Raw genomic sequence first — 22,081 nt, 5'->3', positions numbered from 1 at the left:
CTCAGTGTCGTCCGCAGCGTCTTTCCAGCCCTGGAGAGCATCACGTCAGTTGGTGCTGCACCTGTCGCCCGTGAGCTGGCTGTGGCAGGGCCTCCTGTCCGCCAAGCATAGCTGCTGTGTCAGGGGTAGGGAGAGCCAGCAGAGAGCCCGCACGTGGCCCTGGAGGCAAGCTGGTCTTGGCAGCAAGGTGGGGGCTGCTGCAGGGCACACGGGGCGGGGGCTCATGAGCCCCCAACTCCCGCTGGCATGTCTGTGCTGGGCCCCGTCTCTGCTCGACTGTCCACCCAGAACCAGGGAGAAGGGTCAGGGCAGGCGGTCAGCCAGGCCGCCTCTCCCCACATTCCTGCATGGGCATGGGCTGTGGTCACCTGGCTCAGGTGCCAGGCTGTGAGGTGCCCTGGGGGGCAGAGGCCACGGGCAGGTCAGTGTCTGCAGATAGGCGATGGGGAGCGGGTGGGGTGACCGGGCCAAGCCCCCACCGTGGGCCCTGTCCCCCGGGCGCAGGGGCCTGGCTGAGACCCCAGCACAGCTCTCTACCCTCATGGAGGCAGGCGCGGCTGCTGGGGCCCTGGAAATCATGTCGCGGGCACGGTGAGCGCGTGGCGGTCTCGACCTGCTGGGGACGACGTCGGGCCGCCCCTGCCACCACCATGCCCGCCCTGCCCTGAGTACAGTGGCCGAACCGGGTGCAAGCCACTCTGCCCTGCCCCGTGCTCGGCTCTCGGGTGCCCAGTGGGGGCGGGGCCCAGGTGCCAGGACACCCCTCTCACCCCAGGGGGATCCTGCCCCATGTGCCAGATACCCTCCTGCCAGCCCTGGGCAAGCAGGACAGGGGTTTGCGGACCTGGCCAGCCCACCAACCAGAGGGATGAGGGGTAAGCCCGGGGCCAACTGTTCCACCCTCGGAACCAGCTCCTCTCCCCCGCGCCCGCGGACAGCAGTGGGGGGCCGGGGAGACTCGGTTCTCTACTAAAAGGACTGTCTTCTGAGCTCCGTCCTGCTTCGTTAAAGCCAACCTGAGCTGCATAGCCTGCAGTCGGGAATGGGGATGCTGACCAGCTGGAGAACACCTCTGCCTGCCAAGTGGCCCTCCCGGGACAGTGACCCATGGCCAGTATTGGCCAGTCCCCGTGTCTGTGTGGCCGCTGACCTCCGTGCAGTTGTTGGCTGCTTTTTAATTAACTCCTGCCATCTCACCCCCAGCAAGGAGGCCCTGGAAGAGGGAGGGGTCACTGCTCCTTCTGAAACCTCTCTGGGCTGACTCGGGGGTCCCTGCCTCCACACCCCCAGCCCTGCGCCCCTCCAGCCCGCGGTGCTAGGAACCCCACAGTGCGACCACAAGTCCTCCAGCCCTCACGGGCATCCGCCCCGGGACGCTGCGCTTGCGGAGGAGCCAGGGGCTTTGGGGAGGCCAGGCCATCCAGGGGATGCCCAGGGTGGGGAGGGAGTGAGGCCGCCTGAGTGTGGACAGGTTCCCTTGCAGGAGCTGGGGCTGCCGGCCTGGAGCCCGCTCCCCGCAGCGGGGCTGCTTCTAGGTCCGTGGCCAGAGAGGACCCTGGGGGCGCCCGCGAGGTGCTGGGCCTGGGCAAGAGTGGGTGGCGCACACAGAGGGGGGCGCCATCTTCGCCTGGGCAGGTCAGGGGGTGCCTCCCAGAAGCGGCAACAATGAAGTGAGGCCACGGTCCTAAGGCTGCAGGTGAGCGCCGCTGGAACACAGGAGCATGCGACTGGGGAGCTCGAGCGGGGAGGCAGGAGACAGGGTGGGGGGAGCTCTGAGGGGAGTGGGGGGTCCGCTCTGGGAGGCTCTGCAGGCCGCGGCCCCAGCAGCTGCTGCACCCCAGCCCGCGGCCCTGGAGGGCAGGCAGGCACCGCCCAGCCCCCGAGTGAATCAGCCGCAGACTTGCTTCGGCGTCCCTGTGCCTGCCCCGCCCCGCCGCACCACCGCCCCATCTCCCCCCTTTCCTCCCCCGACCCTGTCACAGGCCCCTGTGCTTCAGCCATGCTGACCCCCAGGACGAGGGAGTAGATGGGGTGGGCCACACCTGGGGCTGCAGAGACGCACGCTCACGACCACCAACGCGACCAGGACAGATCCAAAGCCAGCGGCTCACACACAGCAGCACGCGGGTCACCCCTGCGAGCAGGCAGAGGCTCCCTAGTGCACACGCACGCACACTTGTGAGCACACAGCTCCCAGCAGTGGCACCAGCCCCCCGCATGGTGCATAGGGGCCGCGCGGCACCTCACCCCCAGCCGCCTCGCACACCAGGTGCCCTCTCGGGACAGCAGGGGCAGGGGAGCCACAGTGGCCGCCGGGAAGCCCAGGGGCCCATTGCCATGTGGGTCCTGCGTCTCGCTGACGGCCCTTGGAAGGTGCCCACACTGTGGGCTCATCTCTGGGGAAACACGGTCCAGCACAAGGCCCCCAGCTGTTGGTTGACACCAGCACCCGGAAGCGGGGCACTTGGGAGAACACGTGGAGCCTGGCAGCAGGGAGACACGGCGTGTCTGCCACCGCCAGGGACCAGCGGGACGCAGCGGCCCCCGGGGCAGGAGGGCGGCGGCGAGGGTCCCGCCCCGCCCCGCTAGGCGCGCTCACCCGGGCAGCGGCCCCCCATTGGTCAGCTCGAAGACCTGGTGGGGGTTGAGCAGCTTCCGGAAACTGCAGAGCAGGTCACGGCCCTTGAGTCCTCCACTCCTGGGGTTCACAAACACGAGCAGGGGGCGGCAGTCTGGGGCCAGCTTCGTGTGCTGACGGATGCGGGCTGCGTCAGGGGCTGCAGGACGGCCCCCGGGGGAAGCCAGGCCTCCCCCGACCCGCAGCCCGCCCCCCACGCTGGTCTGGGACTGGCCCTCCTTGGGAGGGAGGCCATGTGGCCACCCCCAGCAGTAGAGATAGCACCCACAGACCACTGGCCAACGGGCAGGGACGGTGCCTGGAGCCTGAACATGGTGCCCCCTGCCATGACGTGTCTTCAGGCCCTACCCCCGCCTGGCCCACGGGCCCAGGAGTCCAGGCGGGAAGGCCACCGGGACCCGCCCGGCAGTCAGGAGGGGCACATGGGCACACAGGGCCGCCCCACACCTCACCCCAGCGAAGGGTAAAGGCCCTCCCCACACACAGCAGAAACGGCACTTAAGAGAGCAGGGGTCCCCAGCTGGTGGGGGCGGGGGGCTGGGGTCCCCACCGCGGGGGCCACTGGGTAACGAGGGACAGACAGGCACAGACACCATGGGCAGCGGTGGCACACAACTCCGCCATGGCTCGAGGCTGTGGGCGCGCAGAGGGCGTGTGCGCGCCCCCGGGGCAGGGCGGCCTGCAGGCAGCACTCACCCCGTTCGCCAGGGCAGGCAGCTGCCGGGGAGAGGGCCGGCAGGGCTCACCTGTCTCTGGCCACAGGGCAGGCGGAGGATCCCCGGGAGGGCCCGCCATCGCCACGCCCTTGTCTGGACGGTTGGCCAGGGCAGCAGAGACCGCAAGGTGTGGCCCCCAGCCACAGCCCGAACTCTTTCTGCTGTAATTCTGCCTGACTTGAGCTAAGTCGGCGGCCACAGACACCCTTGGTGATGGGAGGCGCCCTTGGCAGCCAACAGGGCTGAGGACCAGAGGTGAACCAGGGCACAGAGCGGAGGATCACCTACTGAGGAGGCCCATGGTGCGAGCAGGGTCCGGGGGCCTCCCAGGCAGGGCGAGTGGGGCCAGGGCCCACGACCGCACCACGGCTGCCAGCGCAGTCACACACGTGACAGCTTGAGGACGTGCGCCCCGCAGGGCTGGCCAGCCGGGGCCGGGTCAGACCTCAGCCCCTCCTGAGGAGTGAGCTGGCCTTGTAGCAGACGTTTGGACTTTGCTCCAACGGCCCAAGATAAAGACAAACCGCATGGGAGCCACACCCCCAGGACCGCCTTGGCGCCACTCACCAGCACCTCTGGGAGCACCAGGGCCGTCAGTGGCCGGCCGCGCACAGCTGTGTCCCTGACCAGCATGTACAGCCGCTCAGCCTCCGCGAAGCAGGCCACGTCCAGCACCACAGCACCTGTGGCAGGTGGGCGGTGAGCTCGGGTGCCTGTCTGAAGGTCCTGGCCCCCACAGCGTCTTGGGCCAGGGCCCCAGCTGCGGGGGAATGACCCCAGTTCTGGCCACGCCCACTTTGGGCCAGCCTGTCCCGAGGCATGTGTGACTCCTTCCCCTGGGGGAGGCCTTCAAGGACGGCTAGGCTCGGAGATGGGAGATGCTGGGTGGACGGAGCAAGGCTACCGGAGCTGGGCTGGGGCAGACACACCCCAGGGCCCACAAGAGCCACAGAGGGTGTTGGGAGCTGCTGTCAGCCCCCAGAGGGGGGGACACACGCCCCACGACACTGTCCTCCTGCTGGGGAGATCTAAAGTTTCCCAGGATAAACGCTGGAACCCGCGAGCAGGACAGGCTGTGGCGAGAATATTCTCTGCACCTCAGTCACATTTTAGCAAAAGCAACACAGCTGGGAGCCGGGAAACAAACACCAAGGTTTCCCCTACCTCTGGGCCCCCAACGAGGTGAAGCCAGAGGGCGGGGCTGCCCCACCTGCTCTGAGAGTGACCTTTGACCAGACCTAGCCTCGGTCTGCAGTGGCTCACCTTGGGCGGAATACACGTGGCTCACCGTCACCAAGGCAGCTGCAAAGATGGGGGCACTGTGATTGGATGCCAGGGACTGGCCCCCAGGGCCTGTGGCCACCCAGCCTCCCAGACCAGAGCAGCTCACACCCCCCATAAGGGAAGCTCACTCGCCCAGAAGTGCCCCCTACTTCAGGCACAGGGCAGCCCCGGGGCCCAGATCAGGAGGCTCAGAAACCCTCCAGAGGAATAACAGGCCCTGGGCCTCAGACGTGAGGACAGAGATCCTCTTGTCAGGAACCAGTCTGGCAGGTGACTGAGGGACAGAGGAGCAGGAGGGCCCCGCCTTGGTGCCGCAGCCCCCGGCCCCCCCTCAGGACTCCTGGCCTCTCCCCAACCCTGGCCAGGTGCCCCGCCAGCCCAGCGCACGGCAGTCCAGGCAGGCGCACCTTTGCTGGCGACGGCCTCATCCAGCAGACTGCGGTACTCCCGGGGGGACAGGCCTGGGGGCAGACCGCCCACAAACAGAGAGACGCGCGGGGCCAGCACGCTGTTTTCAGCCACGTAGAACCGCGTCTGGCTCATCTGCCGCAGGGACGTCTGCAGAGAGGGGACGCTGAGCGGAGCACCAGGGACACCCCCCGCTCTGCCAACAGGGGCCAAAGGGGAGACATCCCAGGCCAAGAGCCCCCAGAACAGGGGAGGACAGGAGAGGAGGGACACACGGGGGCCTCGGGAGGGGAGGCACTTCGGGCCAGGATGGCCAGCTGCCGGCCAGCGCAGACTTGGTGTCCTCAGGGCAGACTCCCTGTCTACAAGGGGCAGGCCGTGCCCCAAGGCCAGCGGCTCCTCGGGGGCCAGTGGCCGCACCCACTGACCTGCCGGATCTCACGAAGCCGGTCCAGCATGGGCTCCTCGTTCGCCAGCACCGTACGCTGGACTGCGGGGTTGAGACGCCACCGTTAGCCCCAGACGCCCAGGTGTCCTAGAGCCCCTGGGCAGACGAGGTCAGGGTGTGGGCCAGGCTGCCCCTCACCTTGTCTGCTGCCCATGTGCACCTCTACCAGCTGGAAGCCCTCGACCCCCTCGGCCTGCGGGGGTACAGTTCAGGGTATCAGACCTAGACGGGACCCTGCCACCCCAAGACTTTGGCGGGGCAGGCACACGGGCGGGGCGGGCACGCACCTGGCATCCGAGCAGTGGGAGGACCTCCAGCACCACGCTGCGGGCAGTGCTCTGTGGGGTCACACGGATGGACACGTAGGCCACACCCACCCTGCAGGGGACACGCTCAGGAGCTGGGTAGGCAAAGCCCGCGCTCCTTCCCTCCACCCTCCACGGCCCTGCTGGGACCTGGTCTCACTTGAGCCAGGCCGGGTAGATCTTCAGGATCTCCTGGGTGCGGGGCAGAGCGCGGAGTACCCAGGCCTCGGGAGCCGCTCTGCAGCCCTCCTCCTCAGAGGGCCCTGCGCTCCAGACCTTTCCTGCAGCCGCGGTGTCGCCAGGCTGCGCAGGTGTGGGGACCGCCTGCAGCTGGAAGCCCTGAGGGTCCTCGGGGATGTAGTAAGCCCGCAGAGCCGCCTCCTGCCAGAGGGGAGCAAAGGTGGGGCCTGCCGGGGCCAGGCCTGTGGGTGCCTGCGGTCCCCCACGGCCGGGCCCCCTCTTACCAGCACCTCCTGGCTCCGGGCCAGGCGCGGGACCGTGACTACACGAAAGTGGTTTCGCTGCATCGCGTCGCTGCCGTCAAAGATCTTCAGAGTCTGCTTGCCTGGGCCGCAGGAGAGCGCGTGCAAGTCCGTGGAGTGAGGGCCGGTTCGGGGGAGCGGGACCCGGGGTGTGGGAGCGGGGACAGCCAGGGGCCACTTACCGGACTCAGGCGCCCCCACCTCTCGGCCCGGGCCGGCGGAGACGCTGCCGTCGGCGCTGTCCTCCCCATCCCCTGCGGGAAGGTCACGGCTGGCCTCAGTCAGGGCCCGGCCCCGCGCCGGCCACCCCTCCCCGCCGCCCCGCTCACCGGGCTCTGGCGCCGCGCTCTCGGGGATCCGGAAGCAGTGCATCTTTCTGAAGTTTCGGGACAGAAGGCGCACGCACGCGGGGGGCAGGACGAGGGTGCGCAGGCGCCCGAAAGTGCACTCGGGGGCGAGCGCCGCGGAGCAGACCGAGTGGGCCTGCAGGGCAGCGGGTGCGGCTCGAGCGCGGGGCTCCGGCGCAGAAGACCAGGCGGACCCACCCCGAGTGCCCCCAGCCAGAGACCTGAGTCTCCCCTGCACCCTCAAAGGCCGGAGGGCAGCGCGATGCAGACGAGCTGTGCCGAAGACCCAGGACCCGGTCCTGCGGCATAGCCCAGACCCCCGCGCGCCAGCCCCGCCCCGCAGAGGCCCCGCCCCGCGCGCCCACCTGGACGCCGCACCACTCGCAGCGCACGCCGGCCGGCACGTCCGAGGAGCCGCAAGTCTTCCGGCAGAGCTCGCAACGCGCGCCGGACGGCAAGATCCCCTCCCGCCAGTGGTGGAGGTGCGCGTCCTACCGAGAGCGCCGTCAGCGGCTCGTCCGGCCGCGCTCCCCGGCCTCCCCCAGGCCCCGCGCACTCACGTGGTCGCGGTGCCCGTCCTGGTGGCACTGGCGGCAGTCGCTGCAGGCGAAGGGCACACAGTCGGGGTGAACGTGCAGCTCACACACTGGGGGGCGGGCAGGGTTAGGGGGCCTCTGGTCGCTGCCCACCGACCCTGCCCGCCCCCTGCTCGGGCCTGGGTCTGCCCCTCCCCGGACCTCACTTTCCTGAACGTTTGGCGGCCCGTGGGGAGAGACAGCAGCACCCTCGACCCCGCGGCAGGATGGGAACCCGCTTCTCTGCGCCTCTCCCGCCTAGCCCGCCTCTGCACGCAGGGGGCGGCCCTGCGATGGCCCGCACCCACCTCCCGGCCCCCTACCCCAGACCTGCGGCCCGACCGCAGCGGGGGCGGGGCCGCCCGGCCGCAGATACCAGGCCCCTGGAGCGGGGCCGCGAGGGAGGCTGGCGGTACCTTCGCAGCGGAGGCCCGGCGCCTCCAGGCCCTTCCGGCACACGGAGCAGAACCTGCGCTTCCAGAGCCCCCGGGGGCCGAAGCAGTGGGCCACCGGGACCTGGGAGGGACAGAGCGCGGCCTCAGCCTGGGTCCCCAGGCCCCCCTTCCTCTCTGCCTAGGGAGCTGCCATCACCGGCCCTGGCCCCTCAGTCCTCCCAAGCCCTGCTGACGGGGTCCTGTGTGTGCCTCTGGGCCCCTCCATGCTCCCAGGGCATCCTGCTGGGGACCACCCGGCATGCCGACTCCGCCGGTTCCTTGTGCGGGACTGACTGGGGGCAGCCCCAGGGCGTGACCTCAGACAGCCCCTTCTGCAGCTCAGGCCCAGCTGCACAGGTCCTGGCGACCCCCAGGCCTCTTCCCCTTGCTGATACATTTAGGGCCAGCTGGATCGAGTACAGACGGAGGGAAGCGCAGCCACAGGCTGCTGGGTGCCAAGGACCCCAGAGAAGACAGGGTCAGAGCCCTGGGGAAGGGAGGCCCCTGCTGCCCTGAGAGGGGCTCTGGGACAGGGATGCAGCGTGAGGGGGCCACTCCCAGCCCAGCCCCCACCACAGGAGTCGGGCCCCCAGACCCTCTGCGCCCTCCCCCCAAAGGCGCAGGTGCAGCTGCCGAGCCCCATACGCACGCGGATCAGGCTGGGAGCCACACTCGTGCAGGGGGTCTTCACGTGTTTCAGGCACTTCTCATGGGACATGAAGTTGCAAACTGTGGGAACGAGAGCCCTGTGAGTTGGCCCCTGTCCTGCCCAGGAATCAAGAGACCCCAGGGCTTGGCATGCGGGAGGGAGGCTGCGCCAGGGCAGACAGCTTATCACAGTGGGCCCACCCTCACACGCTCCCAGACCTTCCTGAGCCTAACCCTGGCCATCAGGGTAGGGAGAGAGCATGGAGACAGCCTGGTCCTCAGCCCCACCCCCAAGAGCTGAGTGAGGAGCAGCTTGGTGGCTCTGGCCATCCGGGATGGCCATGCGCTCTGGTGTCCTGAGCGGGCCCTGTCCACCCCCCCCCCCCCCCCCCCCGCACACACACAGGCCCAGCTCCTCCCAGTCTCTACTGGCAGTGGGCAGACAGGCGGGGACCTGGCCAGCTCCTGCACCCCTGCCTGCCCCTAGACCAGCTTCCCCAGGGACACTCTTCCCTCGCTCCCCACAACTGCATACACCCCTAATTACCCCTCCCACACACAAGGTGGCTGTCCGGACCAGGGCCAGCCTGACGCACCAGTATGCCCTGCCCCTGAGGGCAGCTGGCCCTGCCTGGAGAGGCAGATGGCCCAGAGCTCACAGTGGGCCCACCCTCACACGCTCCCTGACCTTCCTGAGCCCACTGAGAGGCAGCAAGGGGGCACCCTCCGTCCTGGGGAGGCCTGCAGCAGGGTGAGGCGCCCGCCTGGCACAGCCTCGGAAGGCGGCCGCTCTGGACAGGTGGTGCTCAGCTTCCTCCTCTGGCCCACAGAGAGAGCCCCTGCTCCTCACACATCCTGGGTGCTCCCTGGCAGGGGAAGGCGCTCTTCCTCCCACACCCTTGCCAGGCCTCTCTGCGTGCCGAGGTCACCAGCTCACCCTCCGGAGCTGGGGAGAGTGTCCGCACATCACCCCCATTTCCCTTCCGTAAGCTCCTTCGCCCCTCAGACCCAGCGCCCACCAGCAGGAGGTCCTACCTGTGTGGGGGACCGGCTACTTCCCTGGAAGCTCCTCCCCCCAGACCCAGCCCAGCCGCCTCAGCACACCAGGCCCCAGGCTCCTGGGTCCCCAGAGCCCCGGGCCTGTCTCCCTGGGCAGGGCAGGGGCACCCCGCCCCATCCCACCCCCCGCTGAGACGCGTGGAGCCGCCCAGGAGCCAGAGGACGGAGGGCCTCCCCGCCCGACCAGGCTCGCTTGGCGGCTGGGCTGGAGCCCTGTCGGGGCACGTCACACTTGGGGTGGCAGGCCTGGCCCAGCTCCCTGGGAGTCTGAGCCCGGGCAGCCCTGTGGGCAGCAGCACATGCCCAAGAGACAGCAGACCAGCAGCAGCCCGGGGAGCTAGTGGCCCAGGCCGGTCCCGCCTGGCCACGCACGCTGCTGGCCCTTGCACCTGCCCAGGGTTGGCTGGCCTCGTCCCCAGTCACTGCACCGGGCGGCTGCCGCGCTCTTCCCTCAGCGGGTTCCAATCCAGGTGAGGACGCCCAGGGAGCGGTTCTTTCCCTCATCGTCCTGGGGAGGGGCCGCGGCCGCTTGACGCCCCCAGACCCCGCGAGGAGCTGGTCTTCATAGCCTCCGCCGGGAGGTCTGGGCCTGGCAAGCTCCTGCCCCGAGGGCAAGGGGCTCTGTCCCGGGGAGGCCCCTGCTGGAAGTGCAGAGAGCCGGGGCTGGGGTCCGCGGTGGGGTCTCGGGCGCTCACCGTCACACAGGATGCCGGCCAGCCCCCAGATGAAATCGGAGCAGAGGTGGCAGAAGGTGGGCTTGGTAAGCGTCACCTTCCTGAAGCTGTGACTCGGCGCGGCGGGCACTGGGGGCCTGGCGCCCGACCGCTCCGGCCCCGACCCCGGCCCGGACCCTGGCCCCGATCGCGAGCGGCTTCCGGCGCCCAGCTCAGGGCTGGAGGTCGGGCTGCCAGGGCGCGGGGAGCCGCCGCCAAGCCATCCTCGGGCCCCGGGCTCGGCCGCCGCCGCCATCCCCAGCCTGGGCGGCCCGAGCCCCGGCGGCGGCCGACTGCGGGCTGCGCGCTGTGGGCAACCGGGGCTGCCGTCCCCGCGGTCCCCGCGGTCCCCGCGGTCCGCGCCGGGCTTCCGACTGCGCCCGTGCTCACTGCGCAGGCGCGCGCCCGTGGGGCGGGGCCTGGGGCGGGGCCGGCCCGGGGAAGGGGCCTGGCGGGGTGGGGCCTGAGGCGTGGGCGGGGCCTGAAAGGGGCCCGCCTTGGGAAGGGGCCGGACGGGGTGGGGCCTGCGGGTGGGCGGGGCGTAGGTGGGGCCGACCTGCGAAGCCAGGGAGCTGGTCCACGTCCTGGGTCCAGCCGGCGGGTGGATGGGTCTGGTGGTCCGACCGAGCAAGCACAAGACCTCCACACACCGATGCAAAGTGTCTGCACCTGCGGCGCTCAGGTGCGCGCGTGTGCAGACGGACGCCTCCCACCCGGCCCTGGGATCCTGCCCGTTGTTCCGTGCGACCCGGCAAGCGTGTGCCACAGCCCCAAGTACTCAGAGTAGGGCCTAGAGGGGACCCCGTGTGGAGTCAGAGGGGCCGGGAAGGTGTTGGTGTCTCGGGGTGGGGGGTGTTCCCAGGGTGAGGTCCTGGGCCCCAGTCTGGGGGCGCATGGCGGAAGATACGGCCGTGGGTCTGGACAGGCCGGCCTCCCGCGTGCTCCCACCACCTGTGCGTGGGCGGCTGTCTGCAGGGTCTTCGGAGACGCGGACGCCGGCCCCCGTCCTTATCACCACAGGTCTCCCAGCCAGCGCTGGCCGGGGCCTTCAACCCACTGGGACTCTGCTGCCCCGCCCGTTCGCGTGTTCTTGCAGGAGGAGCCCCCTCCTCATCTTCCCCTTGCGGAGCCCAAGGGTTTTGCCTCTTTCCGTCCGGGCGACCCAACAGGTGACCCTATCCCAGGCCTCCTGGAGACCAGCCCCCCACCGCACTCCCAGTTAGGGCAGTGAATCCCAGCCCTCACCCTGCCCCCAGCGTTGTCTCTGGGATGTGTTTTGGTGGTGTCCACAGAGGCCGCCTGCGCTCCAGAGTTCCTGCCCCTGTGGGCCTGACTGGGGATTGTCATCCAAGTTGCCAAGATGGGCGTCCTGGGCCAAGGGGCTTCCCCGGGACCGGCCTGGCTGCCCTCCCTCAAGCCAGACCCCTGCCTGGCAGGGTGAGCAAGGGTTGTAGGGCCCCCAGAGGAGGAGGAAAACGGCACGGAGGCAGCCAGGGGAGGAATGTCCCAGGAGAGGGTGCAGTAGGGAGGAAATGCCTGGAAGACTGCTGGGCCAGCTGGGAGGGGCTACAGGGGCAGGAGAGGGGGGAGGGTGGGGCAGGAGAGGCAGGGGTGGGGCAGGAGAGGGGACTGGCCCAAAGAGGAGCAAAGCCCTGGGTTGCTGGGGCACGCCTATCCTGCTAGGGCACTGGGCGCTAGGCTGGCACCCCTGTCCCCCTGGGGCTGAGTTCTGGGGCAGACAGACAACAACTGGAAAATAGGCTGGGAAATGCCACTTAGTGGTGCCTGGCCATGGATGGAAGGAGCCAGGACTGAGCTACCTGGACAGACGTCCAAAGAGGGCAAACAGGGCAAAGCCCTGGGTGGTGACATTGCAAAGGCAAGGACATCCCTCCCCAGAGCTCTGCAGACGGCCCCTGCATCCTGAAGCATGTAGTTCATGCAGGACTCCCCCCTCCCCAAAACCTGAAGCCTTGCCTGCCCCCTCCTCCTGTCCTCAGCACCCCTCAACCTATGAGAAGCAGGTTTCTACTGAAGCCCACGCCCCATAATCCAAACCAGCTGACTCCCAAGGACACAGAATTTCAGGAGGTAGCTTTTCTATTTGTGAGAAAGTGGAGAAAGCAGGGAAAACATCTTGAAAAATTCACATCCAACCATTTTCGCAGATTTTAACTGCTTTCTGATCCAGCATATTAAATAAAGTGGCAAGCACACTTCTGCCACACCGTCCCACAACCTTCTTAGAATACCTTCCAAAATAATTAGCAGCTTCTAGTTGAAGTTCCCCCAGGAGAAGGGAATGGCAACCCACTCCAGTATTCTTGCCTGGAGAATCCCATGAGCAGAGCAACCTGGAGGGCTACAGTCCACGGGGCCGCAAAGAGTCAGACACAACTGAACAACAGATGCTTCCCTACTTAGACAAAACTTAAATCTAAACCTTTTCTTGGTACGTTTAAAATTCTGGACAGGCAGCTTCAGCAACAGACACTTACGTGTCTTGGTTCTGGAGGCTAGAACTCGGAGATCAGGGAACTGGCGTGGTGGGTTCACGTGAGTGGGTGTCTGGCCTGCAGACACCATCTTCTGGCTGACTTGGGATGCAGAGGGGACACTAATCCTGTCGTGATTCAGTCAGTCGCTCAGTTGTGTCCGACTCTTTACGACCCCATGAACTGCAGCACGCCAGGCTTCCCTGTCCATCACCAGCTCCTGGAGCTTGCTCAAACGCATGTCCATTGAGTCGGTGATGCGATCCAACCATCTCATCCTCTGTTGTCCCCTTCTCCTCCTGCCTTCAATCTTTCCCAGCACTAGGGTCTTTTCAAATGAGTCAGTTCTTCTCATCAGGTGGCCAAAGCATTGGAGTTTCAGCTTTAGCATCAGTCCTTCTGAAGAACCTAAGCCACCCCATTTTGTTAAAAAAGACTCCATTTTAGAGTTCTGAGGAAAGAGTCTTTGGAAATCCCCTGACCTCACCCCACCACCTGCAAGCCAATCAGATCCCAGATCAGGATCTCCTGACTTTACGTTCAGGACTTATGACCTGCTGGGAAATTCAAATTAAGCCCGGGAAATGGGAATCAATCAGAACCCATGGCCACCCCGGGAAATGGAAACCAATCAGAACGCAACACCTGACCCTTCCACAGAAGGTAACCAACTAGACGTCTCCCAACCCAGAAACTTCAGTTTTTCGAATTTTTCGCGCGAGAATACCCTATATAAGCAATGTAACCCAGAGTTCGGGGCTCCTCTCCTTAGCCGCTGCGTCGGTAACGGTGGGAGCCTCAGCTTGAGCTTGGTAATAAAAACTCTCTTGCTTTTGCATCGGATACCGGCTCCCTGGTGGTCATTGGGAGATTTTGCAACTTGGGCATAACACTTCCAATGAATATGCAGAACTGATTTCCTTTAGGATGGACTGGTTGGATCTCCTTGCTGTCTGAGGGACTCTGAAGAGTCTTCTCCAACACCACAATTCAAAAGCATCCATTCTTCAGCACTCAGCTTTCTTTATAGTCCAACTCTCACATCCATACATGACTACTGGAAAAACTATAGCTTTGGCTAGATGGACCTTTGTCAGCAAAGAAATGTCTCTGCTTTTCAATATGCTGTATAGGTTGGTCATAGTTTTTCTTCCAAGGAGTAACTGTCTTTTAATTTCATGGCTGCAGTCACCATCTACAGTGATTTTGGAGCCCCCCCAGAAAATAAAGTCTGCCACTGTTTCCATTGTTTCCCGATCTATTTGCCAAGAAGTGATGGGACCAGATGCCATGATCTTAGTTTTCTGAATGTTGAGTTTTAAGCCAACTTTTTCACTCTCCTCTTTCACTTTCATCAAGAGGCTCTTCACTTTCTGCCATAAGGGTGGTGTCATCTGCATATCTGAGATTATTGATATTTCTCCTAACTATCTTGATTCCAGTTTGTGTTTCATCCAGGCTGGCATTTCCCATGATGTACTCTGCACTTAAGTTAAATAAGCTGGGTGACAATATACAACCTTGAAGTACTCCTTTCCCGATCTGGAACCAGTCTGTTGTTCCATGTCCAGTTCTAACTGTTGCTTCTTGACCTACATACAGATTTCTTAGGAGACAAGTCTGGTATTCCCTTCTCTTAAAGAATTTTCCACAGTTTGTTGGGATCCACAAAGTCAAAGGCTTTGGCATAGTCAATAAAGCAGATCCTTGCATTTTCGATGATCCAAGGGTTGTTGGCAATTTGATCTCTGGTTCCTCTGGCTTTTCTAAATGCAGCTTGAACATCTGGAAGTTCACGGTTCATGTACTGTTGAAACCTGGCTTGGAGAATTTGGAGCATTACTTTACTAGCGTGTGAGATGAGTGCAATTGTGCGGTAGTTTGAGCATTCTTTGGCATTGCCTTTCTTTGGGACTGGAATGAAAACTGACCTTTTCCAGTCCTGTGGCCACTGCTGAGTTTTCCAAATTTGCTGGCATATTGAGTGCAGCACTTTGACAGCATCATCTTTCAGGATTTGAAATAGCTCAACTGGAATTCCATCCCCTCTGCTAGCTTTGTTCTTAGTGATGCTTCCTAAGGGCCACTTGACTTCACATTCCAGGATGTCTGGCTCTAGGTGAGTGATCACATCATCGTGATTATCTGGGTCATGAAGATCCTTTTTGTACAGTTCTTCTGTGTATTCTTGCCACCTCTGCTTAACATCTTCTGCTTCTGTTAGGTCCCTACCATTTCTGTCCTTTATTGAGCCCATCTTTGCATGAAGTGTTCCCTTGGTATCTCTAACTTTCCTGAAGAGATCTCTAGTCTTCCCCATTCTGTTGTTTCCCTCTATTTCTGTGCACTGATCGCTGAGGAAGGCTTCCTTACCTCTCCTTGCTGTTCTCTGGAGCTCTGCGCTCGGATGGGAGTATCTTTCCTTTCCTCCCTTGCCTTTTCTGTCTTTGCTTTTCTCAGCTGTTTGTAAGGCCTCCTCGGACAACCTGTCGTGGGGCCCCACCCTGATGACCTCCAACCCTGACTATCCCGAGGGGCCCAGCCCCAAATACCATTCCATGGAGGCCAGAGCTTAATCAGTGGGAAACTCGGCTTGTGGCGCTTTGTGTGGGAACCTAGGCGATCCATCTCTGGCTGCACTGGGTCTTCATCGCTCTGCACAGGACTCCTCGAGTCGCAGCGTCCAGGCTCCTCATCGCGGTGGCTTCTCTCGCCACGGAGCGCCGGCTCCAGGTGCGCGGGCCGCAGCAGTCCCCACACACCGGCTGAGTCTCCCCAGAGCCTGTGGTTCCTGGACCAGGGATGGAAGCCATGTCCCCTGCATTGGCAGGCAGGTTCCCATCCACGGCTCTGCCAGGAGGCCCGGTGCCAACTCCTTGCCTCGAGCCCCCCTGCAGATCCTTCTGTTGCTGCTCACGCCTGGGCGCGTGGGGGGGCCTGCTCTGGCGGCTCTGTGCTCCCACTCAGTCCCAAGCCGCAAGCTTGAGTGTTGGCCCCAGACTTTGGCTGTTATGGAAAATACTTCTGGAAACATTCTCGTCCGCATGTTTGGATACACACATATCCACGTCTCTGCTGAAGTAGAACATGCTATGTTTGCTTCTAGAAGATAATCCTAAACAGCTTTCCAAAAATTCACACAGAAATAAAGGTTCACCCCTACCAGCACTGCAGGAGCCCTGCCAAGCCCGGAGGGCGTCAGCCTTCCTGGCGAGGGTGCAGGGTGTCCATGAGGCCCTGGCTTTCGCCCTGTGGCATGGCACGGGAGGCCTGCACCTCGCAGGACCTCTGTGCCGTCTGCAGCACTTCCTATGAGGCATGGGTAGATGTCTTGGTCACTTTCTATGAAGCGTCCTTTTCTTATTGATTTGCAGGACTTCTTTGTATAATCTGGAGATGGCTCGTCTGCTGGTTACAGTCAGTTCTCCATATTCTCAAAGTCGTGCTCCATGTGGTCTCCAGGAACTCCGACTCACCTTTCCTGGGTCTTAGCGTTTTCCCCGACGTGAGCGCACTGTCCCTGGCTCTGCCGCACTGACTCCGCGGGCAGCACCACCGCGAGGCCTGGACAGAGCCGGCCCGGCACAGGGGCTCCCCCGTGGGGCCCGTCCGGCCTCCTGCGCGCAGGTCACTGGGTGCGACGAGCTCTCGGCCGGGGCCACGAAAGCCGCAAAGTCACCCCCAGAAGCACCAGAGCGGAGACGCGCCCCGCGTGGGCCGGAAGACGGCTCTTCCGGGAGCGGGGAGGCACCGCTTCTGCGGCTCCGGGCACCTCCATCCGTGGTGCCCTCGCGGGCCCCCCAGTGCCGACGGCGCAGACAAGCGGGGCCTCACGAGCAGGTGGACTCGCAGAGACAGGACCCGGGAATATTGGGAGGGGCCCCGTCTGCACCCTCCCCTCACCTGGCTGGTGGTGAGCGGTCTTCTGTGTTTCCCTCTCGGCCAATCATCAGCCTTTGCCTTCTGGGGAGGGCCTCTGCGTCCTGCTTGAGCACTGCCCACACTGAGGCTGCGAAGTGCCCAAGACCGGGAAGAGGGCAGTGCGGTGCCAGGCGCGTGCACACCGCTACGTGACCGACAGGTGACCGGGTCAGCGTGGGGCTGGGCCTGCCAAGGTTGGGGTAGCCTGAAGTCGATGGGACCCTAACTCAAAACAAGCAAAATCATTTTGATAACATTAGAAACATACTTATTCAGAATGAGAGGGAAAAAAATCACAAGAAATCAAACATGGAAAAATCAAGAAATGGCAGAAAACATCGCCAAATCCAGAGAAAGACAACTTTCACTCATAACTGCCGGCTGCCCCAGTGCAGTTCTCTCACCTGCAGCTTAAAAGTGTTTTGGGCCGAGCTGGCAGCTCAGGGGACCCTAGTGGTCCGACCAGGGACTGAGCCCAGGCCCTGGGCAGAGAGCGCGCTGGATCCTAACCACTGGGCCACCAGGGAATTCCCTCAGCTGCATCTTCTTATTGCCTCTCTTTATAACAGTCTCATAGTCCAGGGAGAGAGAGAGAAAGAACTGAGTCCCTCTGGCGCAGCTGCTCCAGAGCGGCGACGGCGGCCCCGGGGGCGCCTGCATGCTGGTTCTGGCTGTGCTGGGGTTTGCGCCGTGCCCTGGCTTTGCTGGCTTTGAGGAGCAGGGGACACTCTCCGGCCGCAGCTCGTGGCTTCTCACGGCGGGGGATCAGTTGTTGTGGAGTAGGGCTCTAGCAGCTCTGGAGCTCTGCGTCGGGAGTCGCCCACAGGCTTCCGCCGCTCCGAGGCACACGCATCTTCCAGACAAGGGCTCGAACCCGGATCCCTGCGTTGGCAGGTGGGTCCTTATCCTGGCGTCCTCTGGCCGCTGCTTCACAAGAGTCTCCACTTGACGAGTCATTACTGGTTGTATCACATGAACGGTTAAGACTGCTGAAACACCTGGGGAGAACTTTGTCAGCTTCTCTCATCCGTCAGCTGGGAAGCCTCAGGGCTGTGTCCTTTCCTTGGGCTGGGACTAAACTAAACGCCCCCGCCGATCTGACGGAGCTCCTTCCACCAAGTCCTTGTCGCTGCCAGTCAGGGGCCTCGGCATCTTGTGGAGGTCAGTGTTTCCTGTTAAGTCAGCTGATGTTTAATCCTCTCCCAAAGCTGGTGTGATTCACGCCTTCCTGTTGGGCAGCTGCGATGGGAGTTCCTGGAAGCTGTTTTCTACTCCAGGATGTCTGGCCGTGACTTCCCAAGCAAGTGGCTTCCCCACTGACCCCCAACTGATGTCCCCACAACCAACTTCCCCTGGGCCAGACCCCCAGAGTGCCCCCCAGGACCACTCCAGCCAGAGGGAAGTGCGACGGGGCACCCGAGAGAGTGTGGGAACCCCCGCGGTCACGTTGTCTTCATTTAGCAAGTTTTTTTAATTTTTCTTTTAAATTGAAGGAGTAATTGCTTTACAGAATTTTGTTGTTTTCTGTCGAACCTCAGCATAAATCAGCCATAGGTATACATAGATCCCCTCCCTCTTGAACCCCCCTCCCATCTCCCTCTCCCCACCCCTCTGGGTTGATACAGAGCCCCTGTTTGAGTTTCCTGAGCCATATAGCAAATTCCCGTTGGCTATCGACTTCACACATGGCATCCAGCGAGCTTTGCAAAGCCTCGTGGGCATGTGGCCGAGGCCCTGTGTGAACCAGGCTGCCGCGTGGACCTTCCCTGGGTGCCTCTGTCCCTCCTTGCCCAGTGCCATGCAGCCCCACCGCTCTGGTGTCACGGTCCAGTCTCAGCCAGCAGGAGCCCCTGTTTGTGTTCAGGCTGTGGGCAGGTCCACGTTCCCGCCCAGTGACTGAGCCCTGTTCTCGGCATTCTGGAGCCCGAGGCCCCCTCCTCCATCATCAGAGCCTCAGCACGACACCTCTGTTCAAAGATGTGTGCCCAGGATTTGTTTTAATCACATGTGGTAAAGTGAGGGAGACACTGCCTCAGGACGAAGAATTTATTATTCACATTGCTTGAGAGCAGGGGCGGCACGTCCAGAGTAGAGGTTTGGGTCAGGAGGCAGAAGAGAAGAAAGCGTGGCCCAGAGCCTTCACGGGGGGTTGGCAGGAAGGAGTGGTGAGCAGCGCAGGACCGCGGAGGAAGCCCAGGACTGGGAAGCTTGAGCGCTTCCGGCAGGCCCGAGTGCCGGGGCAGCCCCGGGTTGTCCAGTGCCAGCCTGGGGGTGACTGGGGGGCATAATGAGGCACCGCATGAGTGCAGGTGAAGGGCCGACTGGGGTGAGGGCTCTGGACCTGTCTGAGAAGGGGGTGCAGTCCTGGATAGGGGCAGCCTCTCCAGGATCAAGGCCCCAGAGGCTGGAGCGCCAAGAACACAGGGAAAGTGAGACTGAAGGTCACTCAGTCGTGGCCGACTCTGCGACCGCTGGGGGTTCTCCGGGCCAGAATCCTGGAGTGGGGGTCAGTCGTGGCCGACTCTGCGACCCCTGGGGGTTCTCCGGGCCAGAATCCTGGAGTGGGGGTCAGTCGTGGCCGACTCTGCGACCCCTGGGGGTTCTCCGGGCCAGAATCCTGGAGGGGGGATCAGTCGTGGCCGACTCTGCGACCCCTGGGGGTTCTCCGGGCCAGAATCCTGGAGTGGGCAGCCGTTCCCTTCTCCAGGAAGGAACACAGGAAATGAGCAAAAATCGTCAATACAGTCAGAGATGGATGGGGGCAGGTAAAAGCAAACCGTTCTTAGCTGCTTAGAGATAGAGGCCAGGGCTCACTTAAGAGAGAAAACAGACTTTTGTTTAAGAGAAAGCAGAAGGGGAAAGACTGCTGGTGCTGCTGGCAGGGCCCTGGCCCTCTTTCCAGCCAGAGACAGGGACGAGAACCCCAACAGGAGAATGGACGAATAAATAAATGGAGAAGGAGAAAAGACTGAAGGGAAAGAGCCGACTCAAGGGCATCGAGGGGAGAACAAAGCCTGATTCAGCCTGTTCTTTTCCCAGGAAATCCAGGTGGGCGAAAACCACACCAGGCCGCAGTGGTCCCGCTGCTGGGCCCCCACACCCGCAATTCTACAGTGTCAGCACCGAGGCCTCAGCAGCCAGCAGCCAGAAGTTTCCTCTCCTGCTGCTGGCTCCACCCCCAGGGACAGCCCCGCTGCTCCAGGCTGCCCAGGGCAGGCCTGGCCCTGAGCCCATGACCAGAGCAGCACTCTCCTCCAAGCACAGGTGAGGCCTCACCATGGCGACGCCCTCCTCCAAGGAGAGACACGGACACACAGATCCAACGTCTTCCGATCTCTGTTGGGTCTGGGGGCGACGCATTTCCCCCCAGACCTCCTGGCCACCTGGAGGACGACCGGAGTCTCAGTGTGGGCGTCCCTGGACTTGCGAAGGGTGCTTCCAGCCACACCCCGCCTCCCGCCCTGTGACCGGGCTCCCTGCAGCCCCGCTGCCCTTGGCCCTCAGCCCTGGTGACGGAAAGAACCCGAGCTCAGCCTACCAGCAGCGGGCCCCCCGAGTGGCCCATTCCCACGTGATCACACTGTCCAAGCTTTGCGTAAAATTCCCGCTTAGGAGTGAAGGACTTTGGGAATCTCTGGTCTCACATGAATACACTGAAATCCCGCATGTCTCCAGGCGCACGAAGGCCACACACGGGGTCAGGGAGAGCTGGTTCTTTCGGGCTGACACACACACAAGGGTCAGTCTCACAGCCTGGCTCTGAGGGCGCCCAGAGGGCTGAACTGAGACGCAGACAGGCCTCCTCGGGCAGCCTTCTCCAGACTCCAGTCCAGCAAGTGGGCCTCCAGGAGGGTCCCTGTCTCGTTCCAGGCCTGAATCTCCCTTCATTCAAGCACCGTGGCCAACTCACCCCCATGCCAGCTTCTAAAGCTTTCCACTGCCCTTTCCTCTGTTAAAGGGGATGCATGCTGCCACTGGGCACTCGAGACGCCCTGCACGTGGGATCCTTTAATAATGCTCCTCTGCTCTCGGCCTCCCCGTGTGGGCCTGCCTCTTTTCTCTGGGGTCTGTGTCCTCTGGTCTAACCATACCTGATTAAAAGAAGTCCCGAGGACAGAGTTTAGGGCAGTCTTCAGGAGGCTTTCTCTTCTGAAGTCCCCACGGGGCCTCTGTCATGTCAAATCTCCCCCGTTACCCCCCGACAAGGACATTAGGGCCCAGTCAGATAATCCAGGATCATCTCCTCACTGTAAGGCCCTTACTTAACTCAGTCGCAGCTGCGAAGTCCCTTCAGGGCCGCAGCTCCCCTCGGGACGGGGCGGCCAGCCGCCGGTGCACCGCTGTGCCCCTCGCAACTGCTGGCAACTGCGGTCAGGGGCTTCCGCCTCGGGATCTGCCTCGAGCCTCGCGAGCGCGTGCGCGCGCGTCGGGGTCTCCATCGGGTTTGCGGACAGCAGACCTTCCTGCTGTGCGCCCTTCCTTCCCGTGAGGATCCCCGCCTCCAGCAAGGACACCAGCTGCCATCAAGGAGGGTCGGTGGTGGTAAACGTCCTCGGAGCTGGACCCTTGGAAGCGTCTCTTCTGGCCTCATCTCAAAGCACATTTTTTTGCTGGGTTTAGACGACCTGGCTGACAGCAATCGACTTTGCTTTCCTTTCCCTTCCGCCGGCTCTGTAGCTTCTGCTGGAAGCTTGGTGCTCTTCCTGCTGCCTGGCTCTGAGGCGAGGGGTCCTTTCCCCCCAGCTGCGTTGGAGGCCCCCCTCTGGCTCTGCCGTCTGCTCTTCACCTGGACGCTCCTGGGTTCTGCTGCCTTCGTCCTTCTCCTCCGGCCGCGCAGCTCGGCTCCATGCCGTGGCTGGACGGCGTCAGTCACTCTTGGAACGTGATCAGCACCTCTCCGTCTTCACCGCAGGGGACTGCGGACGAGGGTGGACTCCGGGTGGGCTCTGCTGTCAAGGGAGGTCAGTGTGGGGGCTGGAGGCCCCTCCCTGCGCCCCGAGATGTCTGGTGGAGGAAGTGCATTGGCACAGAAGCTCGTAGTGTGCGTGTGCAATTCAAAGCTGAAACACTTACACCGCTGACCCCACCTCCCCCGACCCATGGGCCAGGCTGCCCATCCCGCCACAGAGGTGTCCGCTGCACTTCTCAAAAGCAGCGCAGACCCCGGGCCACCCTGGTTGCTTAACAACAGCTCCTCTCTCAGAAAACCGCAGGTCCCCACGTGGCTCCGGCCAAATTCCCAAGGGCCACCAGCCCACCTTCCAAATGGGTCCACATCTGGTCACCTCCCCGCACCGTCCAGTCGTCGCGGTTTCAGCCATGGAGCAGCCACCCGGCCGGAGCGTTAGGTTACTTCCCGGCCCGCGGACGACCTTCTGAAGCCCTGACACTACCCCCAAGCGCTTTCCAAGCCGCGTGGGAGGGGACGGAGGGGCCGGTGCCCGCCTCCGGGGGGGGGGGGTGGGAAGGAGGGGCGCACACGGCCGGGAGGGGCTCCAGACGCGGAAGCAGGGCACAGCCCTCGGCTAGAGACGCGCTCCAGCTTCCGAGCTGCGGGCGCCCGGAAGCCCGGCCAGCAGCCCCACGCCCACCGCCCGGACCGTCCCCA

General features: G+C 63.5%; 1 protein-coding gene and 1 long non-coding RNA gene across 3 annotated transcripts; both read right to left on the bottom strand.

Annotated features, from left to right (window-relative positions):
• On the bottom strand, window positions 2,156-10,424 carry DGKQ (diacylglycerol kinase theta). Its single transcript, XM_018049931.1, has 17 exons — window positions 10,040-10,424; window positions 8,287-8,366; window positions 7,620-7,719; window positions 7,189-7,274; window positions 6,994-7,119; window positions 6,611-6,764; window positions 6,464-6,535; window positions 6,264-6,364; window positions 5,960-6,180; window positions 5,782-5,872; window positions 5,633-5,687; window positions 5,475-5,536; window positions 5,046-5,196; window positions 4,618-4,656; window positions 3,922-4,037; window positions 2,600-2,751; window positions 2,156-2,483 (listed from the first exon to the last, which is right to left on the bottom strand). The coding sequence occupies exons 1-17, from the start codon at window positions 10,311-10,313 to the stop codon at window positions 2,156-2,158; spliced, it is 2,208 nt and encodes a 735-aa protein (XP_017905420.1). The 5' UTR covers window positions 10,314-10,424.
• LOC108636249 lies at window positions 18,506-22,064 on the bottom strand. Of its 2 annotated transcripts, none has more exons than XR_001918240.1 (2): window positions 21,732-22,064; window positions 18,506-21,477 (listed from the first exon to the last, which is right to left on the bottom strand). It is a non-coding gene; the product is annotated as an uncharacterized LOC108636249 (long non-coding RNA). The 2 variants fall into 2 exon arrangements; XR_001918241.1 differs by having other exon boundaries at window positions 18,506-21,419.

The sequence above is a fragment of the Capra hircus genome, chromosome 6, assembly GCF_001704415.2.
Source record: "Capra hircus breed San Clemente chromosome 6, ASM170441v1, whole genome shotgun sequence".
Lineage (NCBI taxonomy): Eukaryota > Metazoa > Chordata > Mammalia > Artiodactyla > Bovidae > Capra > Capra hircus.
Note: the sequence above shows the minus strand (reverse complement) of the source record. Positions and strands in the feature narration are given on the sequence as shown.

Coding starts and splice junctions, on each gene's coding strand:
- DGKQ (XM_018049931.1), bottom strand. CDS start 10,313: ATGGCGGCGGCGGCCGAGCCCGGGGCCCGAGGATGGCTTGGCGGCGGC. Junction 6,181..6,263: donor CCCGGAGCCAGGAGGTGCTG/GTAAGAGGGGGC, acceptor CCCCTCTGGCAG/GAGGCGGCTCTGCGGGCTTA. Junction 4,038..4,617: donor CCACGTGTATTCCGCCCAAG/GTGAGCCACTGC, acceptor CACCTGCCACAG/GTGCTGTGGTGCTGGACGTG.